This window comes from Andrena cerasifolii, chromosome 2 (assembly GCF_050908995.1).
Source record: "Andrena cerasifolii isolate SP2316 chromosome 2, iyAndCera1_principal, whole genome shotgun sequence".
NCBI classification, from domain to species: domain Eukaryota; kingdom Metazoa; phylum Arthropoda; class Insecta; order Hymenoptera; family Andrenidae; genus Andrena; species Andrena cerasifolii.
Genome location: NC_135119.1, coordinates 16,745,470 through 16,770,060, shown reverse-complemented (window position 1 = coordinate 16,770,060; position 24,591 = coordinate 16,745,470). Strand labels below are relative to the sequence as shown.

The window sequence follows — 24,591 nt, the reverse complement described above, 5'->3', positions numbered from 1 at the left end:
CCCGCGTTCCCTTCGTTACAGAGCTTTTGTCGAGAAATTCAACTCACGAATACTGTTCTCGATGGACGAGTAGAATGCGTTGACGATTGCCGGTCTTCCGTGAGTTATCCAGTCGCTCTTGTTCACGGGCTTCCTCAGCTTCCCGAAGGAATATTCCACTCCGAACAGGGTCAGGTTCAGGATACCCTTCAGGTAATTGTCGCTGGTAAGCTCCAGCTTCTCGTAGAACTCCTCCAGCTTTGTGTCGTCCAGTAGTTCGTCTGGGTACGCGATGTGGCTGGACATGGAGGCTGCTTTGTCCAGGGCACTCTTCCTGGTCTCCTCGTCCATCCACTCGACCTAAACGATCGAACGCATTCGATTCCACGAAGGTGAGGAAATATTTTGAAAATTGAATTAAATAGAGCTTGTGACATGGGTGGAATCTCTTCCACCTCAAGACCTTCGGAACAGAAGTATCAAAGGAAGAATTAGTCTTTGAATTGTCAACCTGCCTTCTCTAATATCTTCGTGAACTCCTCTCTGATGTCAGCCACCATCTGCACAGCGTTCTTCTTAGCATCTTCCTTGAAGTACTTCCTGACGTAGAGGGCACCGACGCTGATGGCTAAGCTGCCAGAGACAGTGTCGATGCACTCTTTCCACCTTGGTTCCCGCTCCGTTTTCCCGCTCAGAGCTGTCGAATACTGCAGCTGCCTCTTTCGAATCTCCTCGGTCAGGTAGCTAACCGACGAGGCAGCTGCCCTCCACATCACGTAGTTGGCCTGGACCCTCTTCGGGGTGGTGGCCAGCAGCTTCTCCAAGCTTGAAATGAAACTGGGCACGCTGATGATCACCACTTCGTCTTCTTCAACCTGAACCTTCGGGGCCAAGATGGTGTTGAAGTACTCCTTCCACGGTATGCTGGGGTAAGTTTTCGATAACTCTTGAACCGTCATGGGGTTGTAGAGGAGGGTGGCGTTGCGACGCTTCTCGTTTGGCAGAGATATCTGAGAAATTCACATTCTTCGCTATGAATTCGATTAGTGTTAAATCTGGCTACTAATATTCCAAGTTACAGAAGAACGAACTGAAGTCTTTTCGAAAAAGTTTTCTTTCTGGTAGCGCAGGGATAAGGAAATTTGGGTTAGACGTTAAAGCTCTGAATTTAATATACAGAGTGCCAAGCAAGTGTTAAGTAGACAAGTTTCCGTGTCCCCACGTGCCCACGACTGAGGTTCGCTAAAGAGAATGTTGATTTAAAAGATTGCTGCGTGCGAACTTACATTGGCAAGTTTCATCTCGAATTCGAGCGATTCTTTTAATTCTGACTTCGACCTATTCTTGTCAGCCCCAAGGATCGCTGAGATATCGACCATGTAGCTGAAATATGCTTGCACGATCTTGTCGTCGAAGCCCTTCGACAGATATTCCCGCGAGAGGCCGAGGGACGCTTGGTCGAGCTGCAAGAACATTCATTTTTTCTCCTATTAACGTTAATTTAACGCCGCGGTATCGCCAGCGAATGCGTTAAACGTCCGCGCCAATATTGATCCAACTACTTTTTACTATGGAACAGAAATCGTTCGTCTATTAATCGCCGCTGCATAATGCCGCTAAATGGCGTGGCTGTTAAGCTGCAACAAGTTGCATTTACATTTGCAATTCGCGCGCCACTTCGCGACCGATTTCTTTCCGCTGATGTAAGTCTGTTTGCGAACGATTTCGCAGGTTCCCAAGTGTTTAATGCTCCACGCGTGTGTGCCCGCGGACTCGCGAAATGTGTGCAATCATTTCTTTTTTCCTTCACGTACGTCGATTATCCGTTTCGTGCTGTTCTTCAGATCAACGCCGACGCTGAAGTCGATGAAGTAATCGACGGAGTAGCCCATGTTGCGGAACTTGTACACCGATTCCTTCCAATCGAATCCAGTTTCGTTCCAGTTGTCACCTTCCAGCACGGGCCAGCCACCGAGCTGTTGCAAAATATTCAGCAGGGGATCCAGGCCTTGCTGTTCGATCGCCGCTGAAATCATCGAGTCCCACTTTCATTTATCATACGCAGAATCGAGGGGAACCGAATGCACAGAGCCGAGAATCACTCCGCGGCGAGAGATAAGGGAGAAGAGGCTAAAGTTGCGTCCTCGTTTAAAATTAGATAACTATCCGTAAACTGATTGAATTAGCTTCACCTAGGTTTATTCAATTAGCAATTACCATCTCCACGAATCCAACTCGCATAGTAATATCACGGCAATTGCTCAAAGAGCGATCAAAGGCAGGCACAGTTTATGTAATCCGTAGTTTCAGCCGAGGTAACGAAAATCAACGACTCCAGGTAGGTACGCACGAAGCTTGAGGTACTCACTCTTGTTCATGCAAGCTTGGTACAAATTCTTCGCGAGCCTGAAGGGTTTCGGTTCATTGGGTGGGCTCTTCTCCTCGATGCTGGTCCTTAATTGATTCTGCAGCTGGTCACTGATCTCGGTGAACGTGTTCACGCTGGACTTGTCGTCGGGGATGTTAGTGGCCTTCAGGAAACCACCGCAGGCGAAGTCGTAGAAGTCATCGCAGGGCTCCACCTCGACGTCCATGTTCTTCAATATTCTGGAGGCTGACGTATCGAAACCGTTTAGCGCGGTTAGTGGGAAGCTTGGTCGCGTTAAGGGACGCGGCGACAGGAAATGGTATCGTTTTACTGACCCGTGTGAACGCATTCCGGCGTGTAGCACACCTCCTCGTCGCAGGGCGGCTGCCTGTTTATGATCTGAGGGCCCTTGTTGTGCTGGTATCCGTTCAGTGCGTCGGCTGTGGACGGTAATCCCTCTGAGTTAACAGGATCTACTCTCGTGTAGGCGCAGATGCAGGTGCAGTTGCAAAACAAAAGGCAAGACGATGATGTTAATGGCTGTTAGTAACCGCGTGTTTCTCAAGCTGTTCTGATAAGCTGTACATTAAATGGAGATGGGTCCGGTGAATCAGATTTAGCGTCTGACTTAAAAGGGGAAGCGTACATCTAGGATTAGAAAAATCAGGGTGAACTTTGGCAATTTTTCTTCCGTTGAAAATATTTTTTAATCGAAAAATCTTTATACGCGTCTTAAAATACATACTTTCATGTCACAATTGTGTAAATTTAAGTGGAAAACTAAGAGGAGTGAATATGTAATTGTGTTTTCCTCAAAATAGTACCTATTTGAAAAAAATGGTAATATTTCTCGAGAAGTAATGCATCGATTCTGATGGAATTTAGAACAAAGGTTTTTGATAGAATTATTCAGTTTTTGCCAGAGGATTTTTTCTTTTCAACGTTATAGTTCGTTTTTTATCAATTAAAAATAATTGTCAAATTTCACTCTGGTAGTTCTAGTCGTAGGTTGCCCCTTAAAAGGCGAATTTACACCGTTCACTTTGGCCGATCAATGCGACTGATTCAACAATATCGCAGCAATGAAATCGAAAAGCGAATGTTTACACGTTTTAATGAAATTCACCAAACTGGTTCGCTTGAAAATGGCGTCGAAGCAAATTGTGCATGTCGGTGTTGAAATAATTCGTGAACATTGTTGTTATAACACATTCAGGGGCGAACTTTGAGATTTTGCGCCCCTTGGCTAACAACCGTCTGCCACCCTCTTCGTGTAAGAACCATGACATATTTTAATTTAAAAAAGTTGAGTGAATTTTAAAATTAATTCAATATGACAACGCATGTGCGTTATTGCTAATTTTGCTACACGAAAGAAAATTGAATTGTTTCTAAAGTTGCCTCGAGCCTCTGTGTTTAACAACCATGACATATTTTAATTTCAAAGACTTGAGTGAATTTTAAAATTAAGTCAATATGACAACGCATATGCGTTATTGCTAATTTTGCTACACGAAAGAAAATTGAATTGTTTCTAAAGTTGCCTCGAGCCTCTGTGTTTAAGAACCATGACACATTTTAATTTTAAAGAGTTGAGTGAATTTTAAAATTAATTCAATATGACAACGCATATGCGTTATTGCTAATTTTGCTACATGAAAGAAAAATGAATTGTTTCTAAAGTTGCCTCAAGCGTCTGTGTTTAAGAACCATGACATATTTTAATTTCAAAGACTTGAGTGAATTTTAAAATTAATTCAATATGACAACGCATATGCGTTATTGCTAATTTTGCTACACGAAAGAAAATTGAATTGTTTCTAAAGTTGCCTCGAGCCTCTGTGTTTAATCCTTCTTCAATTTCTTTCGCCCAAAATTTGGCCCTGAAGACATTCATAGTTTTCGTGCAAGCCGAGAAATAACGGAGCCTGTTCTCTCCATTGATTCACCATTATAAAGTAATTATAAAACGCTTCAATTTTTATTTCGACCTTGTTCCTCCCATTCAGCAATATCTTCCCTCGTCCAAGCATATGTAAATTATCATTTCCATATTTTCAATGGACCTCTTGATTAATGTTTGTTACGTTGCACCATCAGACTTGTTTGGTTTTAATTTGTGAGCTATCGCGAGCTAGTCGGCAAGAATCATGCACGGTAAATACACCATTGATGGGTTTCGGCTTCGGAAAACCGAGCGTTGAAATAAAAACATCATCGTTCGTTACACTCGTCTTTAAACCGCCCTGAAATTAATCCCCTCAAACGCAAAGGGTTGATGAAGTGCTCCAAGCAGCTCGATCTCGTTACACGCTAGCCGCAGCCGCCTCCTCATCGGCAAACACCGAGAACATGGGTAACGGTGAACGGAAACGTAAACCCACCGTAGGTACTGTTAAAGTTAAACCACCGACGTAACGCGTGTTTGTATATTGTTCCTCCCCCGATTTGCTCCTCTCTGGCTAGCTAGAATAGCGATGCCTCTTAAAACGCAATAACCCTCTCAAAAACTGATTCATCCGAGCGTATTCGCGCTTCCCCTTCCAGAGGCAGCATCTACGCGGTCGCTGAAATACTTTCATTAAGATTTTCTCTGCTCTGCTACTGTTAGTCACCGTCCATTTGCTCTCTACTGGCCTACGACAGGTGGGCTGGCAAACTGACGATTGATCGTCGCGATCTATTATTGATCTGCAGTATCGTTCGTAAAAATAAGGGTGCAAACGGTTGGCGCCGCCGGTTGACTATTACGTACTCCCGGAGATATCGTTATCGCTTTCCGATGACCGCCAGAAATATCCCGATGATTCAGTCCGCGGCTTCTTTTATGAACCCCCGGGCGGGTGGTCCATCGACACTCGATGAAAATATACAACGGCGCTGCCCACTGGGAGAGCACGATCGAGAAGTACGACCTGGCTGTTTGGTGAGTAATTTTGAAAACAATACTGATTTACCCCGGTGCGTCAGTGCGGGCGAGCTGTTATTGACGTCAGCGTTTCGCACGTCGTATTACGTGTTTTGGATTAAACAAAAGACCATCGTTCGCTGACTGATTGTTATTACTAAGAGTTACGAAAGAGGAGAGCCGCAGGGGGTGGAGGATGTAGTGGTCACTGCGGAAAGTTATTCGTGAAATAATGGAAGTGCGTGGGTAATTTGTAGTTGGGGGATTGGTTTAAATTCGGACAGACCACGAAGAGAAGATTAGGGCCTCGCGGTAAGAGGGGTGCAGAGCTCCATTTTTTTACAGTTTTTCAGTTACGACTTTTAATTAGGGAATACAGTCCCGGGATCCCGGCTGTTTTTTGGATTGTAAAAATCCAGCGATTTGATATAAATAATCCCGAGCGTGTCGGGATTTTTTTTTGAAAATGTGAATTACTTTACGAACATCTAAAAAGTATCGAAATAAACAGAGTAAATAAATGTAGTCATTTCATAATAATAAGGACAATAATAATAATGATTTATTTAAATAATAATGTTAAGTCGCATAAAACTAACTAAACTATATTTATTTTTACAATGATATTCTCAGTTTCCGCTATTTCGAAATCGCGCGAGTTGCAAATCGCAACTTGTCTGACCATCGCGTAAAGTCGAAACATTGTAGATATGTACTTTTAGGTGCTTTGCTGTTTCTTCGTTCGCATTTCCAAAATATCTTTATAATGGTTTACCGATATTATCTACTTATTGAGGCTTTATTATTCTTCATTATTATTACACTGTTTTTATTGTTAAAGAATGATTATAGCTGAGGTTTCAGACTAATAATAGGAAGTCAGTTTGTTTACTTTAAATAAAGACGTCGAATTTTAACACATAATAAATCATTTTAATCACTGAACTTTTCTATTACCCAATCCCGAGATAGACTTTAAAAAATCCCGCAACCCCGGGATCGTAAATAATGATCGGAATTGTATTCCCTACTTGTATTATATGGGGGGAAAAAATCTACAACGTTTGGCACATGTTTGATGCAAACTGATAACAAATGAGTGATTTATTGCAAATTTTTGCACCCATTATTTTGCGATGCGAATGCTACAGATTTGAGAAATTCGCCAAAAATAGAAATAAGAATTTATCAACTCAATAACTACTGCTTATCGTGTGAAAATATATATTTCTCAATTAGTGTTGTATAACAGTGTTTATAATTTTAAGTCACAGCAATAATTTTATAAACAGTTTTTTCTAATTGACTTGAAACACTGATTCATTTCTGGTCTATTAAAAAATCAACTCGAAGCGACTGCGTACCTTCTATAGCGAATGATTAAAGTAATTTTCCAATGAAGGTACAGGGATTCCAAAGTTAATGGTCACGGACGAATAATGTATAAAATCAAAATTCTGAAGCATTCAATAGCACGACCTTCCTCCTTACAAACGACGATGCCTCGTCGGTTCTGGTTCAGTGATCCACCGTTGCGAAATCGTGTTTCTTTTCGAGCTCGAGTCACGAAGAGTGCGTTGATTCGCGATAGCAAGGAAACAGGTCACACGTGACATCAGTTGTCAATGAAATTTACGACCCGATCGTAACCCAGTCGGGGCTAGCTTTCACGAGGCTGAAATTCTTTTTTATACTTCTTTCGGCGTGCCCATGAAACCGTTATCGGCCGGCCGTAAAGGAAACCGGACTTTTTGCGCGACGGGATCGCGAGCATCGTCGTTTGTCGGCTAAAAGTTGGAGAAAAAAGAAACGTCGAAAGGTGATAAAACGGCAGGAAGAAACGCCGATAAACGTGCACGTAACAGCCACGCGGAAAAGAAGCGGAGATTATCGTTGCAAAACCTGTTCTACGTTCATTTGTATATATCCTTGCGAGCAAACGTATACCTCGCAGAATTTTTTACGGTAGTGTTTGCGAAAATATAATTATGCAATTGGGGAGCGAATTAACGCATGGCGAAACAAATGAGGGGAGGCATGGAATTGGGAACTTATTGGCGTGAGATAGACTGGGGATATTTATTGGTATCAGACGATGTCTGAATGAGAATAGGGGTGTAAGAATAATCTTGACAGTTTGGACCAAAGTATCTCGATTGTTATGCAAGACAGACTCAGAGGGAAATTAAACTTAGGTGTAATTTGAATATCGTCCACATGTTATCCTATCGAAATCCCGATTTGTCAATATCGTGCCTTAGAATCGTGTAATAAAGCCGCGTATTCACCTGCGCATTCGCCCCGAATGTGTATTCGGCGCGCACCGATTTTTTGCTCGTCCGGTGTTCGGCGCGCATTCGGGCCGATCCGCTTGTTGGCGGTCCATCAAAGCGCGCATTCGGGTCCGAACAATACCATGAAATGGACGCCGCAAATTTCACTCAACCCCGAACGCGCGCCGAATGCGCGCCGAACGCGCGCTGCGCTCCGAACGGGCAAAAAATCGGTGCGCGCCGAATGCACATTCGGGGCGAATGCGCAGGTGAATACGCGGCTTAAGAAATAACCCTGACTCGTCGATCCGTACTATACAGAGCGTCGTCAACGCGAATGCCTCTCGTCCTTTCGACGCAGCCTCTCGAACTTTCGTCGATGACCCTGACGTCATCGGCCTTCCTCGAGCGTCCAAGTTACATCGTATGCCTTATGCATCCTACTGGGCCTCGCCTTCCAAGACTGCGAGCGATGCCCAGCGTTGTACTCAATATTCCCGCATTGGGCGTTATAACTTCCTTACAATCGCGAATTACTAGTATCAAATTGATTCATTAATGAAACTACTTTCTGGTACCGAAGCTAAGATATGAATAAACAGGATACTAACACCTCGATAACTGTTTGGAATTATCGATCTTTAGAGAATTACGCCGATTTCAACGCGAACTGTAAATTTCTATTTGTTTAGAATAATGTGATCCATGCAAATGTTTAAAAGACTTGTCGAATTAATAACAATTCATGCACACTCAGACTACGTACTTTTTACAGGATCGAGACGTGTCAAGTTTTCAAATTTCCTTACCGTTTCTGGACGAAACGTTGCAGGTCGCGGTGTTCGTTGCTAGAACCCCAAGCGCAACAGCTAAAGCGATGCACAAGAGGACGCCGGAAACTGCTATCACGGTCAGTCCACGTTCCATCGCCGATCGCCTCTTCCACCATGTTGGATTCCTGAACGAAATTGAGAGGAAATACGATTAAAGTAAAATTAAAGTTTCCTCGTTTGATTATTCGTCAGGATTGCCATCAGTAGTTGGTTTGTGGTCACAGTGTTTCGCGCGAATATCTTGGAAACTAAAGCCGATCTTGGGAACTGTCTTTACAAAGTACGAAGAATTTTGGAGTCAGTTAACAGTCGAATAATTTCGACACCTTAGGAGTAAGGTTCTAAGTATTTGAATTGTAAATTGCTGCATGTCGATTAGTGCAAGAATAACTGATAAGCTTCGCTTTATTTTTTGTCTAATTTGTCGTTGCGAGAAGCTCACGAGCGATGCATTGTGTCGCGTTCTAAAGAACAGCAACAAATAATGCAATTTTGTTTTTAATGGAATTACGACTCAGGTGTTTTATGTTAACGATTCCATTTTGAACGAGTAGCAAAGGAATTTACGGAGAGTGAGATGAATATGATTTGTTTAAACACTGTGCTAAATAACGTTCGGTAGAAGTCATTAATATGTACATTATTAAATTTCACAATAGTCTTTGATCTTTTCAGCACTCAGTTGGTACGATGCCCAAGATTGTCGAAGCTCATTATAATTGCAAAATATCAGTTTCATTATGATCAACTGAAATGAAATATTACTTGTACAGTTATATATTCGTCTTTTACGTAAGTTTGAAGATGAAGTAGCCGTAGACATAAGTCCTCGTGAGTCCTTGCATAAATAATCACAAAGCAGTCACGCGATTTGCCACTCAGACTTGTTTTGCACTGGTGGAGTAGTGCAGATTGAACAGCTGCAACTTATTATTTTTTAACCGACTCCAAAAAGGAGGAGGTTATAGATTTGACCTGTAGAGTAGATGCACCGTTTTTGGCCAATGCACAGTTTTTGGCCATGTGCATAATTATCTTATTTTTAAATTGCTTGCAAATCATTATTATGTGGAGAATTTCGCATCATAAATATTTTGTTTAGTATACCGCCAGAAATGTAAGGTTTCATTTATTGCTTACACGCGAAAATATTATATTTTTTAAGAAGTGGTCAAAACTGGTGCAATAAATACCTTAAAGTGGCCGCAAATGGTGCATCTACCCTATGTTTTTATTTTAATACGTTTGTCCCCGTATAACTCCTCAGCATATGGACCGATTTTGATGATCTTTTTTTTTTGAGAGAGGACGATGCCCCGGTGATTCCATCCTACACTGCATCAACATTGGCCCAATATTTTGCAAGTTCTGGTTAATAATAAAGGCCAATGTCACCTAATTATTATTATTTTATGTATGTACGCGCATATCTCCTCAGCATGTTGTGTCAATATATATAAGACTAGAAAGTTAAAAATAAAAGATTTTAAAGAAATTATAACCGACTTCAAAAAAATAAAAATGCACTAAAAAGAAAAAATAATTTTTTCCGTCTCTTATATTTTTTAAGTCGGCGCCCCACCATTTGCACTGTGTAAATCTGGCGCCGACTTAAAAAAAATCGAGAGTCGTATATTAAATAAGGAAAAAAATTATTCTTTCCTTTTTAGTGCAATTTAATTTTTGTGAAGTCGGTTTTAATTTTTTTTTTAATTTTTTATAAATTTATTAAGTACTACAAGAAATCCAAGCTTTAATGTCAAATCAATTTTGTCTTTTACTGTCGTTGGTGTGTTTTCACATTCACGGATTTGCATCCTGCATTTTCACGTCTACATGTTCCAGAAAGCACCGAAAGTATTGTCTGAAAGTACCCATAGGTTTACCTTGAAAAGAAGCTTTCCCAACAGGAGCAATCGTTCGAAAATGCTTGATAGACTTAAACGCACGTCTTTAAAATCGATACACTTTCCTTCGATGAAACTCTTAAAAAAAAAGAGCAGAAGACTCTAACGGTTCCATGAAATGCTATTTCTATGATCATTATTACCTGACAGATCAAACATCGAGCATTGTCCCTCGCTTCACAATGAACTAGTGTCAGTTGGCACTTATCAGAGGCGACGTAACAGCTAATTACGAGTGTTCAGTGATCTGGTATCAAATCGATCGGGTGGATCAAAAAAGATCCTTCCACTTTAGATGTTCGATGAAATGAAATTTTGCCACGCGAGGTTTAAGACCCCAGTGGCTCGCAGTTCTTCCACCCCGTCGAATAATTGCCGTGGAACAAGTAAAATGTCGCAGCCACTGGCGATACACTTTTAGAATGGCGTTGTGCGAGGGACCTGATTGCCTCTCAATAGCGAGAAGGAGCTTGTATCGGCGAGCAACCGTGAACTAATATGGGTGAACACTGTTTTCTGCGTTTACGACCAAGGTGTTCGCGAAGCTCGTTTATGATTATTCATTCTGCACTTTAAGAGATTAGATTTCAACGTCTTCCTTGACACAGTTCCCCTGAAACAGTATTTTCTTTCTTTCATCCTCGAGGCGATCCGATTTCTCTATCGCGTGAAACAAGAAGACGTCGTTTCTGCTCCACATTTTGAAATTTTGCTAATTTTTGTTTTAAAGTAATTGTACTCAGCTTTGAAGGGCATTTAATATTTATCATTCATAAATATGTATATTTCTATCTAGGTTTTCGGAACGTTAGACTCCATTTAAAGTGGTTAAGTAAGGACAGTTAAAATCACGATGAAAGGTAGGTGTTATTGAGTACTACTACCTAGTTTCTAAATTGAAATCAATGCTTATGTAAAAGAAAAATGACACCGTAGCTTTTACTTCACGGTCTGGTGCATTTTATTACGATTCCACGATAAAAATAGAAGTTACGTATTAAGCAAGAGAGAATATATTTAAAGAGAGGGAGGAAGAGTTGTATCGTACACGTGATTTTAGAATATTTCTTTTTACTCAGTCACAGGTACCGATTGCAGTGGCGTTCATCAATTAGAGTCCAAGGCTAACCAGATTCAGCCTGTCACTCGTCACGTGCGAAAACTAGATAATTACTGTCATGTAATCGAACGAAGAATAGAAGAATCGACAATGAATCGTTAATGCTCGCCTGCATTGTTTCGTTTTGAAAATCTAAGAATCTTCCAAAATCTTACTGTAGGAGTCAGCAAAGCTCTGGTAGTGCGACACTTGTTATCAGCAATGTAAATCGCTTGTGAGCATACCAAAGGGTGTGCCTTCAAAATTAATCAAATCTGAATAGCTTTCAAATCCTTGCCAAGCGCTCACCGGGTCAATCTAGACCCATCCTAAGCGTCAAACTTACACGCATTACTCATTATTACTATTAATTCTTATAGAAGATAAGGACTTTAGATCGTAACAAGTGTATGAATGACAGTAAGGGTCAAAATAGACCCTGGGTCAATTTCGGATTGGCTGGGTCAATTTTGGATTGGCTGGGTCAATTTTAGATTGGCTGGGTCAATTTTGGATTGGCTGAGTCATATCTAATCTAGAACCAACTCGAGTACTTCTTACAAGAAAAGAAAAAAACACTATGGAATTGGGAGCACTGATTTGATATCTTCTCTAAAGAGAAATATAAAATAATTATTGGGAAGCATTAAGGGGAGGTTCCGGTCTAGAGCCCCCAAAAATAGGTGATCTTTAGGAATTAATTAAAGGAAAACTACTATCTATAATTTAATGGGACGTTTTGCATTGTATTAAGGATATCTTATATTACAGAAATATATTTTTTGTTTTATAATTAATCATTACAGACGGCACTGGGGAGTCGTTAAAGTCAAGGCGTAAAAAAATTGATCAAAATCGGTGGGACCTGTATCCCCAAAAGTTATTATCCGATTCGACTGAAACTTTTTTTATTTTGAAGAATATACTGCTGGTTAGGCGGAAACCAGAAAAATTACAAAAATTACATTTTTTTAGAAAATAACGACACTTGAAGTTTGAAATCACTTTTTCCCTATAGTTTTCATCCTTTCAACGCCTTTAAAATTTATTAAAGTATTTAATAAATTTAGTATTTTTCTGGGTTCCCTCCTAGCCAGAAGTATATTCTTCAATGTAAAAAAAGTTTCAGTCGAAGCGGATAATAACTTTTGGAGATACAGGTCCCACCGTTTTGAGAACACAGTTTCGAGAAAAACGCGTTTAAAGTTTTACGTGAGTGCCGAGTTGCCGGGTGTTACCCATGCATTTGCCGCTACTCAAATGCCTATAACTTCGGCAATTTTACGAATTTCAACAAATCCTTTTAAACACGCATTGCTAAAAGGTTGAACATTCGACAAATGAAATAAAAAAATCGACTTTTAGACCGGAACCTCCTCTTAAGTGAATTCTGAAATATTCAAAGTTCAAATCGGGCTCGCCGGCGACCCCAGAGTGTCAGACACGCTGCAAAGTGTCGCAGTGTCGTTCTAGGGTTAAACGAACCCCCCAAAAGGATAGAATACGTACGAACGCATGAAAAGACACCAATCCCGCACGAGGATCGCCCAGGAGACCTTGCGCGTAAACGACAGCTGCGCCTGTGCGCATGAACACAACAGAACAATCTTCGTGCGACCATCTTATGCGTTAGGATCGGCCGCAATTAGCGATTATTATTCGATTGCACGAGAACAAGGCGTACGTAGCCGCCGGTACGCACCCGATGGCGCGTGCAACGAAGACAATGTAAATAAATCAGCTTGGCGAGCTGCAAGCTCGAGAACTCGGCGCGGCCAGCGTGGAACAAAGTTCGCGACGCGATGCAGCTCGAGTGTATTGACCTCCTCCAGGGACGCCTTGCACCGCGCTGTGCTCGCCAAGTCAACGCACTCGCGGGAAACCTAAATACAAGTATGACTCCTACGTGGAAAAATCGTGTTCCGGCGGGAAAACAGGCGAGTTTCCGCGCGCCGTTTTACGGCGAGCGACGACGCCTCGCACGAAACCTTATTTACCCCGAGCAATCGAATTTCCGTGCCATTAGCCGTGCCACGAAGTCGAGCGTGACCGCTTCGCGACGTGAGAACTCGGCAACGATCACCCTGACACACTTTGCCCCGCTCGAGCTCCGAGCACTCTCCAGGAGCGAAGCCATCGAGAGAGCACCGCGCACTCCGTGCAGGATCGCGGAGGCGCGATCCTTCGATCGCTAACGGATCCAGAGGCGATGGATCTCCCCCCACTGCGAGCTTTCAGGGAACTTGTTCGATCTTCTATTTGCAAGGGATGTGTTAGTTGCAAATAAATAGATGCTGATGAGCGATGAAGACACTGAGAGAGGTCTTGGATCGAAATGGTGGCAATGACCAATTAGAAAGTTGGGTGTTGTATCGTTAATAATGGAGCATTGCGTGTCGCGACGTTAAATGTCAGAGACGATGAATGGGTTATTGTGAAATCACGGTAGCACGACCGAAAGTGGAAGTTTGATAAAGGGGAAACTTTATTATCTGTTTAGTGGGGTATGAGAGGAGTCATTCAGTATGAAATGCCTCTTCGCAATCGAATAACAAGGCGAGGAATTGTTTTGGAATATGTACAGTTAGAAGAGGAACCATTTGAAGAAATCTAATTTAATTCCGTATGTAGAGTTTTGCAGAAGAAATTATATTGCATAATTCAGCGATTGAAGGGTTGCGGACTTGTACAATAGTAGGTGACTGGGGGGTTAAATGATTGAGAAGTTACTTTCTGTTAAATTGGCAACCTAATTTCAATCGATTTTAATTAATTCTAGGCTTTTCAAACTAGGGTTAACGCACCTCTAATAACTTCCGCGAAAGTGTCGATGAATTCTTCTGTATTTTACTTTACCTAACTTGTTCAGGCGCTGTATTCTACTGTTTTGGTACATATTTTTAGACGAATCCTAGCTTGTTGTTAAATACAGGTATTTACCGATGCAAGTAAGAAGGTAAAACTACGAACATTCCGTTCGAAATACGCCGAGTTTCTAAAAAATCTGGTGCAGAACAGACGCGACCAACGGCGTTAACCGCTACCGAAGCGGCAGGAGGAAGCGTCTCCCCTAATTCTATGCCATCTGCCCTCGGGACGGCGGAATTAGGGCCCCGGGTCGATTCCAAATTTCTCGCGTCAGTGGCCAGGCAATTATGCTTCGTCGCAAAACACCTAGAACGATGCGAACATCGTTGAAAATGGCCGTGCAATAATTTCGTAAGAAATCACGTTCAACTCTTATCTCTTCAGCGTATCCGCGTTCCTAGTACGTGCCAGACCGATCAAATTTTGAATTAACACACATCGGAGGACAAAGCAAAAATCGAATAAAATTTGAAAGAATATGTATCAGAGGACACTCCAAAATTAATCAATATCAAAGTAAAAGGTAGAGTCTAGTTATTAGTTAATATGTGGATGGAAATATCATTTCATGTTTTAATATCTACATGGACTCGATAAAATTTGACGAGAAAAAAAACATTCGAGTTCACCAAGGGAGTTTTAAGTTGTCCCCAACCAATCTTATTTAGAAGAGGACGCGTATTTTCTAATTGACGTACATTGAATTTAAAAAATTCGTAGGCTATACTTCCGAATGGCCCCAGAGGGGGAGGGTGGGGAGGGTGTGTGGACCCTAAATCTAAAATTGTTGCTTGGGGAATTTATTAGTTTCCGAGATATTAATAAAAAGCATTTAGTATGTCTGTTAACTTAATCCGACATAACGCATTCCACTGTTCAACTTGTTCCGGGTATTAGTATTAGTTGGGGCTAGATTAGTGCGGGGGGGCGCGCGTATAAAGCATGGTAGCGAATTTGGGAATTTGAACCAGAAACTTGCGGATGCGATCCATCTTATAATACAGGGTGGCTACCTATTACTCTATTAATAATCAATACTCTACAAGGGTGATTCTATGGGCCAAAATAAGACGAAAATATTGAACACAATTTTATAATATCGTGCTTCGTTTTCGAGAAAATTGGCTTTGAATTTCAGCTAAATACGTGCCTTTTAGGCGCCTGAGGGGCACGCGGCCAACTGTCCGTAGAATAAATTGGGGGGGGGGGGCAGGATGGACCCCCGTTAGGGCTACATGTACACAGTTCAAAAAAGTAGTTTGTAAAAAAATTAACAATAATTTTTTATTAATATTTCGGAAACTAATAAATACCCGAAGCTACAATTTTAAATTTAGGGTCCACACCCCCTCCCCACCCCTCTCCTCAAACCTCGTGTCGATCATCCACTTGGGCCATTCGGAAGTGTATCCAATTCGAGAGGTACAAACACCTCACTGTTCTTCTTTATTCATCTTCGGTCAAAGTCCCTCCCCCTCCTGTTTCCCCGACGCTTTTACCCGAACCCTTAATCTCGCTTTCAACTTCCAGACGTACTAAAACAACAGACGTTTCATTGCGCCCACCAGCGGCCAAGAAGCTGAAATAACGTCCCGTTCTTTTTCTCTTTCCGGCTTGAGATTTGGCAGTCACGCTTGAAGAAGAAGCTCATTCAGCACGCTTCCCGTTGAAGGAGACACGCGAAACCGTGTCGAATTAAAACGACAGAAAACGACCGTGGATTGCGTGCCAATAAACGAATCGCTTCCTTTGCACATGTGTACACAAGGATCGCTCGACCTTCCGTGCAATTTACGTGATTTTTTCCTTCCGTCTGGACTCTGTTTCAGCTTAAAAGCGACCGAACACTCGAAATATTCCAAGCACCTAGGATTCGAGACGCATGGAATTCATTTCAGTGAAAGGAACTAGGTGCGCGATAATTCGAAACAATTCACCGAAAGAATTGCTTTTTTTTTATAACAGTTCCATGTTCCTTTATGGATTTGCTGTGGCAGATTCTACAGCAACAGATTACTCGAGCGTTCAAAGTGTTATTTAAACGAACAGAGTCTTATTTCAAGCACTTCCAAAGGATTCGGTATAATCGCAGATAATGTTAAATAATTCCAAGTGCGTTCGAAGATTTCGATTAACTTCAAGTGAGCTGCGAGATGCTTAAAGTATTCGACTACTTCCGGTTCAAGGGCGGCTGATGGAATCGACCTTGACGCGGTTCGTACCTACCAAGTTGTCCCGCGAAGTCTGCTTCGTACTTTGGTGACTTCTTTCCCATCCTGATCACGATCTTGCCCCTTCTCTGGCTCCGTCAAAATGAAACGTAATCGTCAATTATCGCGAATTACTCGACCTCCTCATTTCCGCGAATTAAGCGATTCGTCTCGTTTCACGCGCCGCAATCGACGCCTTGATCTTGAGAAGCTCCTGGTCGCGCCACTTCAGACAACGCTTCCTCAATTTTCCAGTTCTGCGTGGAACTGCGCTCGGCTTTTAAGCCGCCCTATTACGGCGTTGGTTCTACAATTTCCTCGTTGAAGGAGCTACTTAGTGTCAGGGGTCAAACAGTTCTCCGTTTCCCGCAAATAAAGTCATAAAATCGCCACGAGTCGGAACCGAAACGAGGTCCTCTCCTCCACCGACCTCTTTTAACAGGAATTCGTGAAACAACCTCGTTCGCGTTGACTCGACGGCTCTTCAGGGTGGACGCGATAAGGAAACGAGAGACCGTCGTCGCGCTGAATACAAATTCGTTGACCACCTTTCCGAGCCGCCTTCAGTTCCGCCAGGCATAATTTCGCCGCGGTTTCAAGGTGACTGCAAATGCTTATCGCGGAAGTGTCGCGGCGGAAACAGCCGCGAGGAGATAGGACACCCGGAAAAGGTGGAACGTATTCCAGTTGACTGGGAATAAGGGAAGCACTGGGCTGTAAAATAGGATACGAAGTTGAGCTGTCTACGCTATTTCATTCTCCTATCGGAACAAGTCCGAATGGCAGAAGCGCTTACGGCTTGAAACGAGACACCTTTGTTTGCCGAGTTAGGGGACTTTGAATTTCATCCACGTAGATTTTAGAGGTTCTATGTTCTATGGGTTCTACTTGGGAGGCTCCTACGGCTTCTTTTTCCCAGAAACCGTGCTCTGCTCCGGGGGATCGTTCTAATAGCGATAGAAGTGGCAGATAGTGGTACCTCTGTAAATTTGGAGAGTGCAGTGGATGCAAAGGTGTTTCATCCCGAGGATGAATTTTTGCAGTGCGAAACGTGGTATTGTATGTTCGAGCATTGTTACTAGAATTCATGAATATCAATCGAGCGGATATCTGAGATTTACCGCGCTACAGTCGAGTTGAGGCAAAAACTAATGTTTCTTTCAGTGTAGGGGAGACCGGGGCTAAAAGTTCCGGGGGTAAGTTGTTCCGACGGCTCTATCTTCAAAATAAAAAGAGCGTTGTACTTTAAATTATTTTTTCCGTGTGAGTTGATCACGCCACTCTGTCGCCCGCTTTAATAGCGTCCGCGATAGCGAATCGTGTGGTTGTAAGCAAGGAACTATTAGTCGCGTACCAGATAAGTAAAAAGTTTTCTATCATTATTTTTTGGTCTATTTCAATTATTTATCGAAATCGGAACTTTTAGCCCCGGTCTCCCCTACTAGGTTCCACTGCTAACCGCCTAAAGAATTTGGTGTAAGATTCTAGCTGACGATTCTAGCGACAATTAATCAATGAGTCATTCTGTTTCCTGGCAGAAGGAACAAGTGGATAACCTATCCACGAACTGGCACTCATTCTTTTAAACTGCGATCTTGTTTCAACGTACGTATGCGCCGAGAGCTCATCATTATCTAGTCACTGAGAAATTAATCATTTGCCACGCAGGATCCACTTTTCACTGCACTTCGCTAGCTGGTCCGCGAATGGCCGATTAGAACGACATCGAAGAAACGAATCCCGCGTTTCATACAGTCAATGCTTCCTATTCTCGTTAGGCCCGAGAGAAAGTTGTACCTACTTCGAGTTTATCAAAGCATTACAAATTTCCCTAAACGTGTGAACGCTGTCAGAGCATTTCTGCCAAGTTGCCCTGCAAGTTCTCCGACAGTCTGACATAGACATCCTTCAATTAGAATTCGCGAGCCTTCATTGTCTCCATTCCTTATTGTTCGAGATCTCTGCACGTCTTCATATTTGAGACTACGCAATAGAAGAAGCCAACGCTGCAGCAGAAGCAAGCTTGGATGGCGTATAAATAAATGAGATAAACAGAGCAGTTGGTAGCATTTTCCTCCTTAAATAAATATTTCTTTAAGACAAGCGTGACTGAGACGAAAGAATAAAACTTGGACTTCGATCTTTTATAAAGCCGGGAATCCACGTGGAAGCTATGCTATGCAATGCTATGTTTTAGCTTAGCTTTTGGTGGAAACGGTTCCATAAGAATGTATCGAAACTAATTTTTTTAAAACGTAGCATGGCATAGGATATCATCGCGTAGCTTAGCTTCTAGGTGGATTCCCGGCTTAAAGAAACATTCTAGTAGCTTTGCCATACATTTAAACGTTACGAAGTTGCTCCAGGCCTACTCGCACGGCGTCATAACCCAACAGCTTATTATCGTCCGTTTTTGTGCAACTTCAGTTCTGCCCCGACTAGGGATTGCAAACCAGTAAATCGGTAAATCGGTTTGAAGTTTTTTTTCACTGATAACGTAGTAGATGTCGACGGAATTATGCGCTATATATATGCGATACATTGCTATACATTCAATTTTTACCGATAAATCGCCAAATTTTTACCGGTAATTTGATATATTACGTATTTCTCGATATTTACCGGTAAATTATGTATTTCTCGATAATTTATCGGTAAATCGATTTACCGGTAAATTACGTATTTCTCGATATTTACCGGTAGATAATTCCGTCGATATCTGCTACGTTATCAGTGAAAAAAAAATTTCAAACCGATTTACCGATTTACCGGTTTGCAGTCCCTAGCCCCGACGATTAAAGAATCGATCTCGACCAGTGCTACGTGGAACAGTCACTTCCTGTAGAAAGTAACCGCCTTTTATCGAGAAGCCGAAGAAGTGTGCTTGATAAGACAATGATCTGCTGTCGCGCACAACCGGTTATGCAGAAGCAGCCACGCAAATGAAGATTGTCGATGCGTTTCAGTCACGGCGTCGAAGAAGCCAATAACAATATTCCTCTTCGCTTTTTTCCCCTTTCCTCCGCAACGCGTATTGCGTGCAAATATACAATATAAAATGGGAATCGAACTGAGGCTGGATCCAAATGCTCGAGCGATGAGTCCGCTGAAGCGAGTTTCGGTGGTGATTAGAGAGGGGAGATATGCAATTCCCCCAGGATGCAGGACTCTCTGACGTTTTGCTACCAATTGTTGCGTCAGAGGAAAGTTTGTAAAGGACATGATAAATACAGGAAAACCGCAGCAATAATATTTACATGTACGTCAGCAAACAGTAGCTATCGTGGCACCGAAATGAGAAATGATAGTAAATTAATTTTTATTGCAAGGAATGACACTCAGAATGACGCAAAAAAGGATCCCTTCTGAACAATCAGACCCTGTCCCATTCTGTTTTAAGTGATTCATCTTTATTTCGGTTAGTTTTCCACGACTTTCTTTCCCTTTAAAATTAACTAAAACTAAGACACTGAACAGTGAAATAGGGGAATTATAAATGCAATAAAATTTAATACTCAGAAAAGCAATTTTCTTTGCTTGCAACTCGGCGACCAAAATCGATTTCAAAATTCGGTATGGACGGCGCAATTCGTTTGCAGGAGCATGTAAATATTTAATATTTACATGGTGCATCAGCACGCGCGCCGCTGTTTTATAATTCGCGAAAAGTCGCGTACCAATCGGTTGCTACATCGCGCGACTTTCATCACTAGCGCCGACCGTCTTTGCCTCCCCTTATTTTATGATCGCGAGATTTCTCCGCGTTGGTCACTCGCTGGAAGTCGAGCAGTTTGCTTTCACTTCCCCCGGTTACGAACTTGTCGCAAGAATTTGGAAAAAAGTGTTCAGATTCTCCCTTTCACTCTCGCTTCTGCTTTCTGTCATTTTCACGAAGGTCGAGGCTAAAATCTCTTAAACGGTAATATTTTCTCAATTCACGCCCTGATTAGGAATGTTATATAAGATGTGGATCAATGAGGAATTTATCTTATTCTTTATATTCTTTTTAAAATCAAGGTAATATTAATTCATACATAAAATCTCAAATTTTCATTCACTGTTAAATATTCCTTTGCAGTGGAAGATGTTTAACGTACTACTTTATGAAAATACGAGTCTAAGGAACTCAGTGGACAGAGCTTTCTCTTGGTTTACTTGATTCTTACAGAAATCTTGGGTAATAAGAATGTCTGAAATTGTAGACATTCTCGAATGTCTCTTCTGATCAAATAGACTTAACGTTCTACAGTTGAATGTCCATTTGAAGGAGACAACAATGAGATTTTTAGGAAACTGCATCCTATTTGTAAAATTTTGTGAGAATAACTGAATTAAATAGAATTTTAGTTTTAAACTCGATTTACTCTTCGATTCAAGAATCTCCACTTTTCCTTACTCCTTCACTTTTATTTCATGATCCAGCATTGCATAGTAGTTGCATAAAATGTCAAGTTCCAGGAAATTGCACAGGTTTCCCTGTATCGCCGCGTAAACACCTCGAAACCTATTAATGATATTAAGAAATAATTCAACTAAAATTGGAAGAGATTTGAAGGCGAAAGTCAGTCAAGATTCAGCACTAAAGTCGAGGAAAAAATTTCGTAAACAATCATCGCAACGTCCACTTAGAAATTCTTCAACTTCGATCTGAAAAGTCTTCAACTACCACGAAACATGAATAATTTCGATGTACATTTAATTATATTCCTTTCGTTTAGCTGTCTTGGTTGTATCGAAGGGTTAAAAACAAATTTTCTACCAGCGTGGCCAATTACTTAGCTTCTGTGTACATATAAGGTTTACCAAGGGTCCACATAAAAGATGTTACAGCGTAACTGCCACGGAGGAAACTCTAGCTTACACTGAGTTTACTAGATAGCAACGAATTTAATTAAACTGTCGACTATGAAATTGTCGACGTGCAACGACGTCGTCGTCGCCGTTGCTTATGGCCGTACTATAATAATGCACGTTATAAGTATCGTAACAATGTAACGTCGTCAGGTGCAGCGCATAGGGGTGAAAAGCCAGAGTGCCATTCTTTACCATTTTTATTTTCAAATATTCCACTTGTTGGCTTAAAGAGCTTTTCACGAAGAACACTAAATCGGTAATTAAGTTCAGTAGGAAGTGCGTTGCTTCCCTGGCGAGATCGTTAAAAATGTTATAACCAATAAAACAGTCCAATCAAGTTTTTATGCCAGCAGTGCAATACAGTCGTTTTAACGCAGGCTTAAAAGTCGTTGTTAATAAATTTTCATTGTGTTATATACTGATACATGCGTCGAGCAGTAATTAAGGAGAAGTATTTGCATACAATGTAGCTCGGTTTTTACTTGAAAAAAGTAACTGTCCAATAGTTACGCTCGTATTCACTTTCTTTTCACTTTCGCCTATTTACATTTGCGGATTCCCTTTCACACGCTCCATTCTACAGCCTGTGAGAAAAGTATCGCAGTACAATAATTCAATAAATAATACAATTCTTGCTTAGAGAGGATCCAGAACCTGCTACAAAATTCCTGATCAATCCATCCGCCTTTTCAACGCAACTCTACGGTTCCTTAGATTCTAAATCACTTTATCGCTGATAGTTGATGGTGGAGACAATTCTAAATGAAAGTTTTCTCAGATCGAAATTCGTCTCACGACTGTCGCCCATTATCTCCAAACTACAATTCTCTACCTTAGACTCGAGATAAAAAAATTACGTCCTCGATTGTTAAAAATAACTATTTAAATTTATTAAAATCTTAATAAAAAGATTGCAGTAAATCTTACAGCAAAGAAATATAAATAAGAATGATGTCGAAGAAGAAGCAACCGACGGTGTTCATCGAGATTATCGTCGCGTAAATCGGTTTCGCGGGCGTATCAGCGCCGACAGCGTTCCCCTGGATCACGCGAGATCTGCATCGTATGGATCCCGAAAACGATCGCTCCTCGATCTGTCGCCCGAACGTGGAAGAGGAAGGCAGCACCACGGGAAGTGGCAGAAGGGTGAGGTTTTGTTGTGTAATCGACGAGAAGTGATACAAGGCTGTCGCGATTGTTTGCTGAAACGATTTAGGAGGCGAGCGTGCGTAGAACTTGGAAGAAGGAAGCGAGATAAGCGTGTATCGTGAGCGTGGCGTCGAGGAAGCGATAAAGCGCAATACTAACTACGCCAAGTTAAATTTCGAAGATCGTAAAAAGAACGCCGAGTTGGAGGCAAGCGCCGTGAGCGAGATCGAAGTCCACGCTACCGTGCGCTAAAGTCGAGTTTCTGGCGACAGAGGATGGTATTGGCGCGAAAGGAAACAATCACAGAATATGCTTCCTTTTCGTACTTTAACCCTTCGTTGACACCCTGGGTGTGAGCCGCCCCTAAACTGATTTTGACGCTCTGTACATTCTATATGCAAAATAAATAGTTTTCCTTCAAAGCCGACGTACAAACTATTTTTTCTCTCAAAGTATTATATCCCAACAACAACTCTGTAGATTTTCAGCTTCTAATATTGAAATTTGTAAAAGTTACAATTTTTAAAAGATTTTCTTCGTTTCTTTCGACATGTGGTAATGCAGATTTTTTTTACAAAAACTGAGATAAAATTTCAATAAAAAAACTATTGGAGTACATTCTAGAGACCTTGAAATTGATCCACGATTTTTTCCATAATAATTGGATTCTTCGGATGAGAATGGCAGTCGTTCAAAAATTGCTCCGGGTGTGAGCCACCCAGGTATGCCAAAATTGATAGAAAAAGGAGGTGTGTCAACGAAGGGTTAAACACGCACAACTGGCGAGAGAAACGAAGCAGAGTCGATGACTTTGATATTTGACTGTCTCCACTGGTTTCTTAATTATAGTAGGATGCAACCAAAATGGCGCCTAGCAGTTCACTGCTGATGACGATTTTCGTGTACAGTTAGTGTGTCTATAGTAATACGTTAAACATATAAAATACGTGCCGGTGATAATGAAAGTGGTGTAAGTGTAACAATTTAGAAAATTGAATTTATCACTTATTTTGTAATGTAACGTGTTGTAACACAAAGTAAGTCATGAATTCGATTTTTTGTAGATTTTTGAGTTACGCCACTTGCATAATCAGCGGCACACATATAGAGCACAGTACCTACTCGAAAGTTCGATGGAAAAGTCTAGCTCAAAGCTTCACCTCTCTTAGATCCTGTACGTGAAACTAATTTAAATAGTCACAGAAAAATTTAATACTTAAAAATTGAAGAAAAAAACGCATATACATGTACAGTTAACAGAAAAGACATCAGGAGTACCGAAATGTAGTACATATATACAATCTACCTGTTCAGCATGTTTCCATAAATGCGCGCTAAAAATGTGGAGAAAAGTGGAATCAGCAATTGGAACCTTTTTGACTCCTAGATTGAAGTGAATCGTGGCTCCGGCAGAGGATCGATCTGTGCACGACTGCACAGGCGTTCGCAAACTCGGTTCGTAATATGCTCGAGCGTGAAACTGGCTTCGAAGAACTTTCACCGCGCCGGAGTTTAAGGACTGATCAGCACGTCGAATATGTTACGAGCTGATATGTACGTTCACCGCGGGTATGTGTTTCCTCTGCGCGAAATACGTGTCGCGTTTACAAACACGGGCGCGAAACAGTTTTGACGCAACCCGATTACCACAATCGTAAAACACCGTCCACGGGGAGATCGCACGCAAACGAGCCCGCGGCCGCGCGTAACCTTAAACGCAGGCGTAGTGGTGAACCGCGGATAAGGAAATAAATGAAGGAAATTCCACGTCGAACGGCGAGAAATAATATGTCCCCGTCAATGAGGACTTGCGTTCAATAAGCCGTCGAGATGGAAGGTAATTATCGACGGGACAGGTAGAACGCGGTTGCAAATGGCGCACGTAAGTGGAGTGAAAGGGGAGGAAGAGGGGTGGGACTGTTTCGCTCAGTGGCTGAAAGAGAAATTCTAGTTTAATATTCACTTGCATTCATTCCTAAGAGTTCGGATCTATAGACGCGAACCGGTCAACGGGACTTGTGAAAGGGAATGAAAGAGTTCTAATGAACCGCAGGTCTGTCAGCTAATCTTGCTTGCAATACTCAGTTTTTTTGGGGATATTGAGATATTCTGCTCGCAAATAATTAATCAGTGGTCTTAGCAT

The 24,591-nt window shown here is 41.7% G+C and overlaps 1 protein-coding gene across 4 annotated transcripts in view; it reads right to left on the bottom strand.

Moving 5' to 3' along the window:
- Nep2 (M13 family metallopeptidase neprilysin 2) overlaps positions 1–24,591 on the bottom strand; it is a 56,373-nt gene that overhangs the window by 2,418 nt on the left and 29,364 nt on the right. For 2 of the 4 annotated variants that reach the window (XM_076806803.1, XM_076806799.1), the window contains exons 2-8: positions 8,338–8,486; positions 2,683–2,820; positions 2,348–2,593; positions 1,794–2,005; positions 1,266–1,442; positions 495–989; positions 48–339 (exon numbers count right to left, since the gene is read on the bottom strand). In XM_076806803.1, coding sequence (XP_076662918.1) covers positions 48–339; positions 495–989; positions 1,266–1,442; positions 1,794–2,005; positions 2,348–2,593; positions 2,683–2,820; positions 8,338–8,455 — 1,678 coding nt within the window. In that variant the 5' untranslated portion in view covers positions 8,456–8,486. Of the gene's footprint in view, positions 1–47; positions 340–494; positions 990–1,265; positions 1,443–1,793; positions 2,006–2,347; positions 2,594–2,682; positions 2,821–8,337; positions 8,487–23,754; positions 23,781–24,591 lie in introns of those variants that run through there. The other 2 variants (XM_076806800.1, XM_076806801.1) reach the window with 2 other exon arrangements.